The 15,828-nt window shown below is 46.2% G+C and overlaps 1 protein-coding gene across 1 annotated transcript in view; it reads right to left on the bottom strand.

The window, feature by feature from the left end:
* R3HDM2 (R3H domain containing 2) overlaps positions 1–15,828 on the bottom strand; it is a 331,022-nt gene that overhangs the window by 89,585 nt on the left and 225,609 nt on the right. The window contains 4 exon segments of the mRNA XM_030196632.1: positions 9,953–10,031; positions 10,531–10,657; positions 12,204–12,290; positions 14,441–14,482. Coding sequence (XP_030052492.1) covers positions 9,953–10,031; positions 10,531–10,657; positions 12,204–12,290; positions 14,441–14,482 — 335 coding nt within the window.

Genomic DNA, 15,828 nt, shown 5'->3' with positions numbered 1-15,828 from the left:
GTCGAGTCCTGTGCAGAATTTTTTTAAATACTGTTTTTAATAAAGGACTTTTGCATGCACATTGTTTTTAATGCCAGCTTGACCCTTTGGTCATCTTCACTGTTTGATCTCTTCAGACTGTTGTGTGGAGACTGGTTCTTCCTTTTTTTTGTGGGACATCTGATAGCTCTCCCAGAACTCAGAAGGTAAAATTATGTATCATACCTGATAATTTTCTTTCCATTAATCATAGAAGATCAATCCATAGACTGGTGGGTTGTGTCCAGGTGGAGATAGAGAGCAATCTTCTGCCTCTCTATATGTGGTCATGTGCTACCAGAAAATCCTCAGTATAGAGAGCAATCTTTTGCCTCTCTATATGTGGTCATGTGCTACCAGAAAATCCTCAGTATAATCGATATCAAAGCTCCATCCGCAGGACTCACCAAACATAGAGAATTACACCCCCAAAGGGACACTCCGCCACCCAACCACCGCTGAAGTGGGGGGGGGGGGGGCACCCACACCCTGGCATATCCTGCTACCGCAACCCCGGGAGGAGCTGGCTTAACCCATCACCGCCAAAGCGAGAGGGAAACAAAGCTACCCTGCTGCCGCTCGAAGCGGGAGGGAGCACTGGCATAATTTAGTTATGAATCCAACCACCGTCGAAACGGGGGGAAAGAAGCAGCAGCTCACTGTAACACAAAGTCGTCCCAACTCCAGAGAAATCCAAGTGGAAGAACTTGAACTTGAAGTCCTCCTGAACAGGAACTGAAGTCTAAGCTTGAACCTGAAATATAACTGAACTAGAACAAACAGCACAGATATCTGGGAGGGACTATGGATTGATCTGCTATGATTAATGGAAAGAAAATTATCAGGTATGATACATAATTTTACATTCCATATCATCAAGCAGATCAATCCATAGACTGGTGGGATGTACCCAAGCAGTACTCACCCAGGGCGGCACATGGAAATCCCGGAACGCAACACTGAAGCTCCAAACTGGGCCTCGGCCCATGCTGCCACGCCCAAGCGATAATGCCGTGAGAAGGTATGAGCCGACGCCCAAGTCGCCGATCTGCAAATCTCCTCCAAGGAAACGGACCTGAACTCTGCCATCAAAGCCGCCTGTGCTCTAGTAGAATGAGCCTTCAGCTGGATAGGCGGCACCTTCCCTGCGGCCCCATAAGACGCCGCAATCGTTTCCTTGACCCAACGTGCCACGGTAAGTTTAGGTGCCTGCAGACCCCTACGGGGGTCCGCGAACAGCACGAACAGGCGATCCGACTTCCAGAATTCATTTGTCACTTCCAAGTATCTGATGATAACTCGTCTAACATCTAGGCATCTGAGAGCACGATACTCCTCTGGATAATCCTCCCTACGGAAGGAGGGTAGACAAAGCTGCTGATTCACATGGAAGCAAGAAACAATCTTGGGCAGGAAGGAAGGCACTGGGCGAATAGACACTCCTGCCTCCGAGAACCACAGGAACGGCTCTCTACACGAGAGTGCCTGGAGCTCGGAAACCCTCCTGGCTGAAGCGATTGCCACCAAAAAGACCGCTTTCAACGTCAGGTCCTTCAGAGACAGCCGCGATAATGGCTCAAAGGGCAGCTTCTGCAAGGCCCGCGGCACCAGATTGAGATTCCACGTAGGCACTATCGAGTGCAGAGGAGGGCATAGGTGATTAACCCCTTTGAGAAAACGCACCACATCTGGCTGAGAAGCCAGGGAAGCACCCTTCAGGCGACTCCTGAAGCAAGCTAGAGCCGCTACCTGGACCTTAAGAGAGCTGAGCGACAGGCCTTTCTCCAGACCTTCTTGCAGGAATGCCAACACTGAAGCAATTGGCGCCGTGAAGGGCGACAGGGATCCTGCCTCGCACCATGATACAAAGGTATGCCATACCCTGGCGTACGTAGTAGAAGTAGAGTGCTTCCGTGCTCTCAGCATGGTGGCGATGACCTTGTCCGAGAAGTCCTTCTTCTTCAGCCGCTTCCGCTCAAGAGCCAGGCCGTAAGACCAAAGGGGGAGGGATCCTCAATCACCACGGGACCCTGATGTAAGAGGCTCCGCTCCGCTGGAAGCAGCAGAGGACTGTCTACGGAAAGCCGGATCAGGTCCGCATACCAAGGGCGTCTGGGCCAGTCAGGACCCACCAGGACCACCCAGCCTGGGTGTTTCGCCACCCGGCCTAGAATTCTGCCCAGCATAGGCCAAGGTGGGAACACGTAGAGAAGCTCCTGTACCGGCCACTGCTGGAGAAGAGCATCAACCCCCAGAGATCGAGGGTCCTGTCCTCTGCTGAAGAACCGCGGCACTTGGCAATTGGCCGATGACGCCATCAGATCTAGGCTCGGCTGGCCCCAGCGCTTCGTGATGTCCAAGAACGCCTGAGCAGATAGCTGCCACTCTCCGGGATCCAAGGTATGGCGACTGAGAAAGTCCGCCTTGACATTCATGACCTCCGGCAATGTGGGCCGCTGACAGCTGTTCCAGGTTCGCTTCCGCCCACTGGCATAGATTCATGGCCTCCTTGGCTAGAGGGGCGCTCTTGGTACCTCCCTGGCGGTTGACATAGGCCACAGCCGTGGCATTGTCCGACAGGACCCGTACTGGCTTCAACGCCAGTACCGGGATGAACTCCAAAAGCGCCAACCGAATGGCTCTGAGTTCCAGGAGGTTGATAGACCACTTTGCCTCTGCAGGAGACCAGAGCCCCTGCGCTGTCCTTCCCAAGCAGTGGGCTCCCCAGCCCGACAAAGAGGCGTCCGTCGTGACGACAATCCACTCCGGGGTCACCAGAGGCATTCCTGCAGACAACTTGTCTGTCTGCATCCACCAGCTCAGCGCCTTGCGCACTGCTGGGTCCAAGGGAAGGCGCACAGCATAATCCTCCAACATCGGAGTCCAGCGCTGCAGCAGAGAGAGTTGTAGTGGTCTCATATGAGCCCTGGCCCAGGGCACTACTTCCATCGTGGCCGTCATAGAGCCCAACAGCTGCACATAGTCCCAAGCCCGAAGAGGAGAGGCTACTAGGAACTGGTCCACCTGAGCCTGAAGTTTGACAATCCGATTGTCTGGCAGGAACACTCTGCCCACTTGGGCGTCGAATCGAACTCCCAGATACTCCAGGGACTGAGTCGGGCGCAGCTGGCTCTTCTCCCAGTTGATGATCCACCCCAGGGAGCTCAAAAGAGCAACTACCCGGTACACAGCTTTGCTGCACTCTGCATAAGAGGGGGCTCGGATCAACCAGTCGTCCAGATAAGGATGGACTTGTACTCCTTCCTTTCGCAGGAAGGCTGCGATGACCACCATTACTTTGGAGAAGGTCCGCGGAGCAGTAGCCAACCCGAAAGGGAGGGCTCTGAACTGGAAGTGTCGTCCCAGGACTGCAAAACGCAGAAAGCGTTGATGAGGAGGCCAGATGGGAATATGCAGGTATGCTTCCTTGATGTCCAAGGAAGCCAAGAACTCTCCTGCCTTCACTGCCGCTATAACAGAGCGGAGAGTCTCCATGCGAAAGTGCCGCACTTTCAAAGCCCGATTGACCCCTTTGAGGTCGAGGATAAGCCGGACAGAACCTCCTTTCTTTGGTACCACAAAGTAAATGGAGTAACGTCCCTTGCCAATCTGATTTTCTGGCACCGGAACGACCGCACCCAGGCATATCAGGTTGTCCAAGGTCTGCTGCACTGCCACAGCTTTGACCGGAGACTTGCAGGGAGAGAGTACAAACCCGTCTCTTAAGGGTCGGCAGAACTCTAACTTGTAGCCGTCTCTGATGACTTCCAGCACCCAAGCGTCTGAAGTTACTCTGGTCCACTCGCCCAGAAACGAGGACAGGCGTCCTCCAATCTGCACTGGGCCATGGACCAGGACCCCGTCATTGGGTACGAGACCCTGGGGGAGGACCGGAGGGCGTACCTCCGGGACGGCGGTCTCTGCGAAAGGAATGCTGGTTGGGGGAGAAGTTCCTTTTGAAGAAAGAGGGGGCAGAGGAGCCCGACTTGCCCGGGCGGTACCGACGGGCTTCCTGAAACCGTCCTCTGGAGATACCGGGGCGAGCACTGGCCCGAGCCCTGACCTCTGGTAACCTCTTGCCCTTAGATGTGCCGAGATCGGTCACGATTTTGTCCAGCTCGACCCCAAAGAGCAGCTTGCCTTTAAAAGGCAAGTTAGCCAGGCGGGACTTAGAGGCGTGGTCCGCAGACCAATGTTTCAGCCAAAGCCAGCGCCGCGCAGAGACTGTCTGAGCCATGCCTTTAGCCGAGGCTCTCAAGACATCATACAGTAAGTCTGCCAAATAAGCCAAGCCCGATTCCAGGGCCGGCCAGTCAGCCCTCAAGGAAGGATCCGAGGGGGAAGCCCGCTGCACCAACGTCAGGCACGCCCTGGCCACATAGGAGCCGCAAACTGAGGCCTGCAAACTTAAGGCAGCTGCCTCGAAGGACGACCTTAAAGTCGCTTCCAATCTTCTGTCTTGGGCGTCCTTTAGTGCCGTGCCACCTTCCACCGGCAATGCCGTTTTCTTAGTCACCGCAGTGATTAAAGAATCCACGGTAGGCCAAACAAAGGCCTCACGCTCACTTTCAAGCAAAGGATAGAGGCGGGACATAGCCCTAGCCACTTTGAGGCTCGCTTCCGGGACATCCCATTGAGCCAAAATTAAGGTGTGCATGGCATCATGCACGTGGAAGGTTCTAGGCGGGCGCTTCGTCCCCAGCATAATGGCGGAGCCAACAGGGGCTGAGGGAGAGACGTCCTCCGGAGAGGAAATCTTCAAAATGCTCATGGCCTGCATTAACAGGTTGGGCAAATCCTCTGAGCGAAAGATCCGTGCTGCAGAGGGATCATCCGCTCCAACCGAGCGGGAATCCGTCTCCTCCAAGGAATCCCCAAAGGACCGTTGGGAGAACTCAGATACGCTGCCCTCATCTACATCAGAGGAAACAGCGTCCTCTAAGGCCTGGGCATCCACCCGAGGGCGTTTACTTCCGGGGGCCTCAACCCCTTTATCTGACAAGGGAGAAGGGGCAGCGTTCTGCATAAGGAAGGCCTGATGCAGCAGCAAAATAAACTCGGGGGAGAAACCCCCCAAACTGTGCAATTCAGCAGCCTGGGCCACAGCCCTAGACGCACCCTCAACCGGCGCTCGCAAGAGCGGGGGAGAACCATGCTGCGCATCCAAGATGGCGTCCGGCGCGACACTCCGCGAAGGAGCCGCGCGGGAAGAACGGCGCTTAACTTTAGCCGCTTTTTTGCCGGCGCCCAAATCAAGGGCGGCCATGGCATGAACGTCTCCCAGCTCAAGGGCGGCCCAAGAAGAAGCCGTCCAAGCAGAGTGGCCGGCCAAGATGGCGGAGGCGAGCAGCGGGGGATGGGTGTTTATGGCGGGAAAAACCGCCGCGCCGGAGGAAGACCCGGGACACTGACCGGCCTCCAAACTGACACCCAACAAGGGCGAATCAGACTTTAAAACCCCCGCATCCCCGCTAGAAGCGCACACGCGGTCCGGGGAGCGATTCTTCGCGCCCTCGCCCTCCGACGCCATAGGCTACGTGGAGATCAATCGGGGAACCCCCTGCCCGCTATAAAAAGGTAAAATTACCTGCTTCTCGCTCCGAGCTGTAACGACCTGGTGTCCCAGTGAGTAGCTGCAATAAACGTTTAAATAAACGTCGAAATAAACGCCCTTAAGGACGTTCAAAAAAATTTTTTTTTTTAACGGAGCCAGCGGGAGGGGGGAGAAAAGGAGGGACCTGGCGCCACCAGGTTTGCACTTGCTCAAGAAGAGCCCTCAACCCCAGGCACTCAACAAAACCTAAAAATTAGGCTTGGAGGCCTAGCCAGAGCTGCTGCTGTGTGTGACCACCACCTGCTGAGATAGAGAACATACTGAGGAGTTTCCGGCAGCACATGACCACATATAGGGAGGCAAAAGGATTGCTCTCTATCTCCACCTGCTGGTAGATGGACACAACCCACCAGTCTATGGATTGATCTGCTTGATGATATGGAATATAATATTCTCAGCATGTCTTGGGTCTCTTCTGTGCCCAGCAGTATTTTCACCAGTTAGTTTAAAGCTTATGATCTACTCTCAGAGAAGTGCTTAATTAGTTCGGCCACTCTGGAGAACACCTGTTACAAAGTAAGCATCTTTGCTTTCTCCACTGATAAAGACTGAATCAAACACATTAAGTGAGCAGCTCCTAAGCTCAGGGTTGTCCAGTTTCCCAGGTAAATATCTGTGTGGAGTGGCAATCTGTTCACATGATGATGTAAGACTTGAATAAATCAAGGACAGATTGTTCAGCATTCTTGACTGAATGCTCTGTTTCTGACTAGAGATTTGCCCATGTAGAAATGGAAAGAGAAGAGATGAAGCAAGGACCATGTAACTACCTTGCAGATACTCTCTGATATAACAGATTTTAAAGAGAGCCATGGTAATAGGAGAGGCCCTGATTTGATGATGTTTGACTGGATCTCCTCAAAACTGATCACAAGACACTAGCCAGTCAGCGAGTGTACACTTTGCCACAGAAGTACTAAGTCAGTTGGGGCTGAATGAGAAGAAAAGCTGCATAGACTTTCTAATAAATCCTGCTCTTTTAAGATAGTAAGCGAGAGCTCATTTACTGCGGATTGAACGAGCGCACCGACTGGCAGCCCTTCGTCCTGATCAGTCACGGCCATGCATTGTAATTTGCAAAATCCTCAATTATGTTCATAAGCAGAGCATATTACGAGCATTGAGGTCAAAGGGGGCCTTACAGTACGAGAATAACTGTGTACTATGTTTTCAGGATTTTTCCGCAGCGGAAACATGTAAAATGCTACATAATAAGAAAATATCATTCACCTTGTTGTACCCAGCATGCCTAAGGATACAAGCAGCTGGTAAAACACGTTTTTTCACATCGCCCATGGAGGCTTCGAGTTATGCCGCTCAATTACCCATATTAAAGGAAGTTGCTTCAAAGATAACCTGAGGCGCGCTCCTGGACGGCAAATTAATACTTTTCCTCTTGAGGTTTCTGGGATTCTACAGTTTCGAGTTGCTAAGTTTGAATTCAGACATTAGACAGATTTTCAAAGAACTTTTATATAATGCATGAGAGTAATATTAAATGAAAAGTCCTGGTGTTTTCGAACATGTGGATTTGAGGCTTTATGAAAGTAAACTAAGCTTTGGGTACTCATGATGTATTCATAATTGTTAAAAGATTTAAAAGTGTTATGCAAATAGGGGGGTTGCTTAAATTTGGTGGAACTATGCTGCTTGGGGGAGGGGGGAGGGCTTAATGTGATCAGTTCTTGGGTAGAACGTTGTGTGGAGAGGGTAGGGGAGGGGAGGGAGGTAGGGTGACTCATGGGGGGAGGGGGAGGAAATTGGGAAGATTTTGGATTTTGGAGGGGTGGATCTGGGTGGTGTTGTGGGGGTGTAGTAGCGGTGTTTTATTTGTAGCGAGCTCTGGTATGTCATGGAGATTGATCGAATGGGGGGGGGGGGAGGTGACTCACGGGCTGGGGGGTTCCTCCCTCATTCAGGTTCTGAGAGAAATCTTTGTTTAAGAGGTTACATAATATGGACTCCTGGGATTACTTAAGCTAGTTTCGTGGAATGTGGGGGGAGTTTCTTCACCAATTAAACGGACAAAGGTATTACAGGCTTTAAAGCGCCATAAAGCTGATGTTGCTTTTTTGCAAGAAACACATTCGACGTCAGCAGAACATGCTAAATTTCAGACAGGTTGGGTGGGACAGTTAGTGGAAGCTCCGGGTATTATGATTCTGCAAATAGATATAGACAGAAGTAGAATAGAAGGGAAGGTTGGGTCATGGGATTGGGTAGGGTAGGAGGGCAGTGTTAAAAATTTGATGATGTGACTATTATTGTACTCAAATACGGATGACTGTTATTAATCCATTGTATATTGAGTGTAGTAGATATATATATTTTATTGAATCATCAATAAAAATTGTTGAAATCTTAAAAAAAAATCAATTATAACAGAGCAAAATTAAAAAAAAATATTAAATTACTATCGCCTTAACAGTAAGGTATTTGTGGTCTTAACATGAATTAAAAACACAAAGGGAGACATTTCAGATTTTTGATGGAACTCAGGAAACAACTGAAAAGAACAGGTCTCAACTTTGTGTTTTATGGTTGTCTTTTTTGATTTAAGTTATGTAATGTATCTTCATGTTGATTTAATTGATTATGTATGTTTACTATTGTAATCAGATTTGAACTTTGGAATACTGGAATAGATATGTTTTTAAATAAAATAGAGTCAACTGAGAACAGTATAGTAATATTCCCCCCCCCCCCCCCCCCCCAAAAAAAAAAAAAAAAAAAAACACAACACAAAATACATTGGGGCTTTTTAAAACAAAATCACCCAGTTTAGAGCAGGCTTGTCCAAGTTCAGTCCTTGAGGGCTGCAAACAGCCCAGATTTTCAGGATATCCCTAATGAATAAGCTTGAGAAAAATTTGCAGGCTCACTACATCCATTGTATGCTGATCTCTCTCATATCCTGAAAACTTGGAATGCCTGCAATCCTCGAGGACTGAACTTGGACAAGCCAGGTTGAGAGGGAACACTGTTAAAACTTAATAATGAAAGTGTCACCAACAATCTATGCTTAATATTATAGTGCCATCCCATGGATGGGACCAGAACAGCTAACTTAGCAGAGCACCAATTTAACTTAAGTAATCATGCTCAGCTGCTAAGATGCGGTAGATGTAAATAGCTCAGTTTCTCTATGCTACTTTCTAACAACTAACTAAAATGCCTCAGCATTATATTTTCTACTGCATGCTATGTTTTGCTTTGTGTACAGGGTTCAGGATCTGTGCAAGCACACATGTCTACAGCTTAAAGGGAATGCGGCTGACAGAGAGGATTCTTCCGGGCTTCTGGAAATATGCATCCATATTCATAAAAGTGCTGCTGGTGATGTGTTGAACACTAACAAATGAGAAAGTCTGTAGGTGTCACCTGCTGTCTTTCTGTGGGAGGCTAAACAGAGCCTGAAGCCTGGCTTTTTGCCTGTGCCATGGTCCTAATGTCTCAAGAAAAACGGAGCACCTTTTTGTTTTTCTTTTAAAGAAAGAAAAATCAACAAAAATGACAAAAAATGTCAGATCAACAAGAGGAAGAAAACTCTTCATTGACAGTCAAAAGAACTTTGTTTCAAGTCCGTTTGGCAGCGCAGAAAACAACCAAAACTTTAGTGACTTTTTTGTTCTTATATTTGTACCCCGCACTTTCCCACTCATGGCAGGCTCAATGCGGCTTACATGGGGCAATGGAGGGTTAAGCGACTTGCCCAGAGTCACAAGGAGCTGCCTGTGCCTGAAGTGGGAATTGAACTCAGTTCCTCAGTTCCCCAGGACCAAAGTCCACCACCCTAACCACTAGGCCACTCCTCCACTCTGATGGAACTGCTACACCCAGGAAGTGCTGAGCATGCCCAGAACTTTATACCAGTTCTGAAATCTGGGAGAGCTATGCCATCCTGGTCTTGTCAGATTATGTTATCCACTCGTGTACCTGATTTAAATCCTCCGTGTTGATGGACAAACTTAGAAATTCTATGAAAAACCTATATAGGGTATTCTAAAGGGAAAAAAAACATGATCCAAATGAAGGAGCAACTCAGCAAGAACACATAAAATACCACACTTTTTACACAATTTGCAGACAAAAGGTGAAAAATGTGACCTCAGGCTTCTACAGAAGAAGTAGAACCAAAATAACCCTCTATAATAAAACAAAGGTACGAACTCCAGAGCATGCACAGTAGAGCATTCTAGAAAGCTCTCAGATGTAAAATAATGTTCTGACATCAGATGTCATCACCTCTCAGAGGACTGATCTCTTGCACTCACAGAATTATTGTAAAACATCTTGTTCACAGTGTACTCAACATCTTACCTTGGGTTATTTTTCAGTGTATTTACTAAAAATTCATGTACATCTATTCCAGTGGAGTCTGTGTACTCTTGGCTAGAATCTGTGGAAAACAAATTAACAAAATAAATTTGCATGTAAGCAATGATGGTTACAAAACAACTTCTTTGGGTCCAGCACCCTACTCTTGCTACATTATTGTGCAGAGATCTGGGGAGGGAAGATGGCTGCTGCTGATCTGTTAACCTCTGAGGATGTACTTAGAGAAGTGCCTCTCCAGTCCTTGGATGGGGTAAGGGTGCAGCATACTACCTTTGCATCCAGACTAGAATCTAGAGCAGGCTTGTCCAAGTTCAGTCCTCAGACTGTCAGGCAATCCCTACTGAATTCAATAGCGATATCCTGAAAACCTGGTCTGTTTGTGGCCCTCAAGGACTGAACTTGTACAAGCCTGCTCTAGAAAGACAGGGAGAAAAACAAATGTTTGGTTTTGTGGCAGCCTCAGCATTCAAGTTGTCTCCATAGTGTTTGGCTTGTGTAACGGAGTAGGGGAAAATTAGCTAAGTTTTACAAAAGAAAAAAATATTAGCTCTAGGTCTTACCCCTCGAAAGCATTTTCTTTGGGCCTTTCTCTTTAGTTTTATCTCGCTCTTCTTTCTCAGAGCCATCCTTGGAGGATTTTTCTTCTTCTTTATCAGATGGGCAGCTGACATGCAACTGAATGACATCCTGCAGGAGGGAAAAAGACATCGCTCATACAGAGAAGACCAGCAGAACACCAGATGGATCTTACATAGCCATTTCCCATCCCTGAGGCTGCCATCATATTCCTGTGAAAACCACTCTGGAGTAAATACAACTCCAATATGGCTGCTGAGCACTAGCTCTAATATACAAACTAGACTAATCTGTAACAAAAATGACACACTATCAAGCAAGGAAAACACTGGCAGTTGTTGGAGCAAATCCATAAAACAGCTAGTTTCCTATACTCTGAAATGCTCGGGACTACCCAAGAGCATTACAGAGTGCATCTATAAATAGGGCTATTTAATTATAGATATTATAATTGTTTGGCCAATGATGCACTTGGAGCTCACCTTGACTTAAAGGGCATTTCCAAGTTCCTATTGCAAAGGCTCACCAACTCAAAGACAGAAACAAGTAGCAGCATAAAGAATGATATACAGATTTCTCATGAGGTTGGGAAGAATTTTTGATACAAATTGCAACGTAAAAGGCATTTGAAATTTTGTGGCATATGCAATCAAAGTCGTATGTTTGATAATACATATACAATCATAAATCCCAAGTATTTACAATCAGGGTACATTTGTAATGGATATGGAGCCATTTCTGCAGTGAGAGCCAAATAAACTATGGAAAATAGGGATCAGGAGCAAAGAAGCAGAAGAAACTAAACTGACGTCCCCAAGAATAATATATACAGTGCTTAGAACTGCCGCGGTAAGCCAATAACGAGAAAAAAATACAGCTAGAACAGCACAGAAAATTAGCTCACCAATGCTCAAAGGAAATGGTACACAAATTATATGCATGCTGTTAAAGTGACAGCGTGGTGGTGGTGGTGGGGTGGGGGGCATGCTTGACGTATACCCAGAAGAGTTTAGTGGTAAACCTTGCTCCTGTGTGCATGCACCAGGCAAAACCCGAACATCAAGCACACACCGGCGTCTGTTTTCTGCACCTTTAAATATTTCATTTTTTTTAATTGGAAGGCTTATATTTAAATGCAGGAAACAGGCATCAATTTCTGCTTTCACTTTCTGGTTTAATCGGACTCATGCAAATTTGTTTCTCACTACCAGCGCTTAGGGGCTTGCACAGGCTTCTTTCTGCATCCAAACTTTATAAAAACCGGCAGAATTTAAATAAAGAAATAATAAGAAATCATCTCGTCAAACACCCTAATGTCTACTCCGAGCTGGAGTTATTTTTTACAGCGGTAAGGAGGCTTTGTTTTGAGGGAATAGGAAAGGAGCTCATTAACACGTGTTTGACTACATTACCAAGCTATTGGCGCTAACCTCTGGCGCGCTTGTTATTTCCCACGCCAGAGCATCTGAGCATTCTGCACTAATATGGGCGCTAGTTCGGCGTTAATGGCCTCTAGTGCCCGCATTTGCTTCTGAGCATCAAGGCAAGAATCTGCAACAAAGACAGGAGTGACAACTGTGCTAACAAGAGTCAAAAGTACTTGAGCAAAAAACAGCAGCTCTGATTACTGACAAACCAATAGACAGCACACACCTACCTGTGTTTCTAAGTGGCCGTCTATAAAAGGATTTAAGGATTCTTCGCAAACAGCCAAACTCCGAACAAGCTTTAGCTTCGAGTTGGACTGGAAAAAAATTGCTAAGATTAAAATAAGTACAAAACAAATTACAACAGTCTTTTACCAGGGAAATGCCATCCTCATCCTTAGTTGAATGCACTCCGGTGCTAACACTGTGCACATAGTTAAACAAGTAGTCAGATTACAAAGCACCAAAGATGCACTTAATTTTGTTACTATATGCAATTCAGAATGGTTTAATGCACACGTTTTTCAGATTCTCCAATATCACCCAGTGAATTTTAATTTGGGTTCCACCACATGTATTGGAAACTGATCTTTAATATCTATTAATAAATTAACACCAGGTAAGAGCTGATAACCGCTATCTACTGCTCTCTTCCTGGGGTAGCAAAGAAAAACCAATTTACTCTCAACTAATTTTGTGCTTGGAGATCTACTTTGCATAAGCTAAACAGTAAAGTGAAAAATTATAGAAATATAACAGCAACATATTCACGAGGTATGTGCACCCTTTCATATTTCCGGAGGAATTCACTACAGCAGGACTTCAAGCAAAAAGAATAATGGAGGTGCTAGAAAGAGCAAAGACTCAGTAACTTATAAGCACTTGGTCCAGAAGGGAGCGGCAGCACAATTGCTATTATGTGTAAGAGAGTAACTGAATGGACACGTCAGATAACTGTTCAACACAAACACTGTGCCTACAGCCACAATAATTAGAACCTTTTCTATTTTATCAACAGCAGTACTACAAAATGCTACTGCCAGTCATCCTGCACTATTATCGAATAATGGGGGCAGCGAGGAGAGGAGGCAGATTGTTCAGACAGGGGAAGGTCACAGCATCTGAAAATAACAGACAAGGGTTTCATATCAAATCTATGGCAGAACAGAATATGCATACTTTTGGCATGGCACTTTCCACCTGCTCATTTGGGCTTCCAGTTCAAATTAGAACTAGCCTGTTTGGCTATCGCACTACAAGCCTTTATTTTCTACTACGTGGGGCATTTCCTCTACTTTAAAACCGTCACCTATCCTAGTCAATACAGCAACAGCCCATGGCTCTCTCCAGAAACATGCAGCAATCCTCACCACACCCACCCTTGTCTGTGATTACTATCTTCACCTCATTAAAAGCCAGTCTGGAGCTCTGGACAGCCGCAGACTGGCAAGTAAACTGGGCCTACGTGTGTGCTGTGCTGCACTCTTTTCGGCATTCACTTTTTTTGTTGCCGGGCACTTTCCTCTTCATCATTTGTTATTCCAAATAAATTATAACCTGCTACTTTCAGGCTATGATGCCAGGAGCCTTTGTTTGCAACTACTCAGTTTTTTTTCCTGTATTTTTTTTTTAATTGACACCTCCCAACTCCTCAGGCTTTGCAGTGACAGTTCTTGGCTGGGAGGCTACAGCCCTGCCCCCTCCCCCACAAAACCCATCTAACAATCTTGAGCAATGATTAACACCACATTCCATCATCTCAGGGGATTTCAATGTTGCCTGTACAGCATCCCCTGATAATCCCAAAGGGGGAGGAGGGGGGAATCTAATGTAGAAACAGTACTACTCCAAAGCTACCAGGCTAGCCTTTGCCTTCACCTTCCTAAGACAAACAGGATTGGTAGAGTATGGACATTAGTGCATTGCAGGACTATTTAAACCTACAACCAGGATTTTACTGGACTATATGACCCAAGAAGATGGCTCCAGTCCATGGCTTAGTAAGCAGATACTGGCATCATCAAAAACATCACAATGGTAACCCTACTTAGTAACTTTAGCACAAAGGTGGATGACAGGAGGACTACAGGAATATAAAATGAACTCTCTCTTCTACAAGGGTTACCCCAGGTAAGATATGCACCGATGCTCTTTCTACACGGAGCACAGACCTCACCAGGATTATCATTACCCAAGAGGGGAAAAAATGAAAAGTCAAGAACCTGAAAATTGCCTGCCATTAAATGAAAGTCAGGGAATGATGACACAGGAGGTCCAACAAGTGAACTGGAGGTGAAGGGTGGAGACTGGGATAAAATTTAAGAGCCAGAACACAAAATCATATGGCAGGAGCGGAGGTGAGAAAACATATAATTCCACCTATTTTTTTATCACCTTTCCTAAAACATGATGAAGTACAAACAGGGACAGAAATGTGAGGACAAGGAGAAGGCTGAAGCTCGCATACCTTGGCTCTCTTCCTAGCATGGCTGTGGTGTGGAGCCCGCCTCTGCACAAGTGGAGAGAAGAAAAACAAGCAAGGAAATGTTAGAACTGTCAGACTACCACAACCTGTTTTAAGTATTTTCCCCCTCAATACTCCCTAGAAAAGTGCGATGCAACATAGGACTGCAGAAAAGAGCAGTGACAAAGAGGTGGGAGGAGGTTAAATTTGTTTTCCATAAGAGTAGATTTTGTTATAAGTTGTTGGTCCAAGACCTAATTTACCGTTAAATTTTAGTTTTTAAAACAGGGTTCCAATAGCCAAAGTGTACCGACTATGAACAGAGTAAAGGGAATCTCAACATAAGAACCCATGATGGTTGGAAAATGCCATGTCACCAAGTCCATCACTACTGTCTCACCCCCTGCCTGCACTTCTGTCTGCTGGGAATGTGGCATATACGGTACATTCCAATCAGTGTGCAACAGTCTATGGATACGATCCATTGCAAGAAATATCAACTTGTAGAATTCCACAGGAAGCAGATAAGAAAGCTGAGGGAAGAGATGGCCACACTGAGAAGTATTCATGAAAGTAAAGGTTTTAATAACAGATCATGTCCATTATGAAAAGTCATATGCAGAGGACAACAGAAGGACCAGAAAAGGAGAAGACACTACATCCAATTTACAAGAAAACTGGAAGATAGCTACTAGAGAATGACACGAGGACAAAGTTTGTCCCCCGCAGGCTCTGTCTCCGTCCGCGCAGACTCTGTTCTCATCTGCAGAAGCCTCAAAGTATGATTTTATATTTAAATCTTAAAAGGAACGATATTCTGTACAACTGCTGTTTATAAATCCAAACAGAAAACAACACCAACAATGAGCAACTATAATAACCACCCCCAACCACCATACTCTACTCCTCCATTCCCAACAATAGCTGACTTCTACTACCCCAAAGAACCCTAATCCACACTATTGAAATGTCCAGGGGTACAAAATACAACCCATTCTGTATGCCCTAGCAAGAAAGAAATATGCCCTACGAAGCACGGTTATGATTTTTTTAAATCTGTGGATGAATTATTATTATTATTTATTGCATTTGTATCCCACATTTTCCCACCTATTTGCGGGCTCAGTGTGGCTTACAATACATTGTATTGATGGAAGTACAATTTGTTACAACTCGATTATGGCTACATTGTGAGGAGTAAAGTAAAAACAAAGTCTACGTATCGCAAGGGGAATAGAACAATGGAACAGAACAATGGAATAGTGAAGAAACAACGGATACTGATAGGATTACAGAATAGCTAAAGAACGTTTGGTTATAACATTTTTACCTGTAGATTAAGGTTTGAGTGTGTTAGAATTTCGGGGGATGAGAGTATAAATGAGTATGTA

Source organism: Microcaecilia unicolor, chromosome 3 (genome assembly GCF_901765095.1).
Source record: "Microcaecilia unicolor chromosome 3, aMicUni1.1, whole genome shotgun sequence".
Lineage (NCBI taxonomy): Eukaryota > Metazoa > Chordata > Amphibia > Gymnophiona > Siphonopidae > Microcaecilia > Microcaecilia unicolor.
The sequence above is the reverse complement of the archived record's forward strand: the minus strand, read 5'-3'. Positions and strand labels throughout refer to the sequence as shown.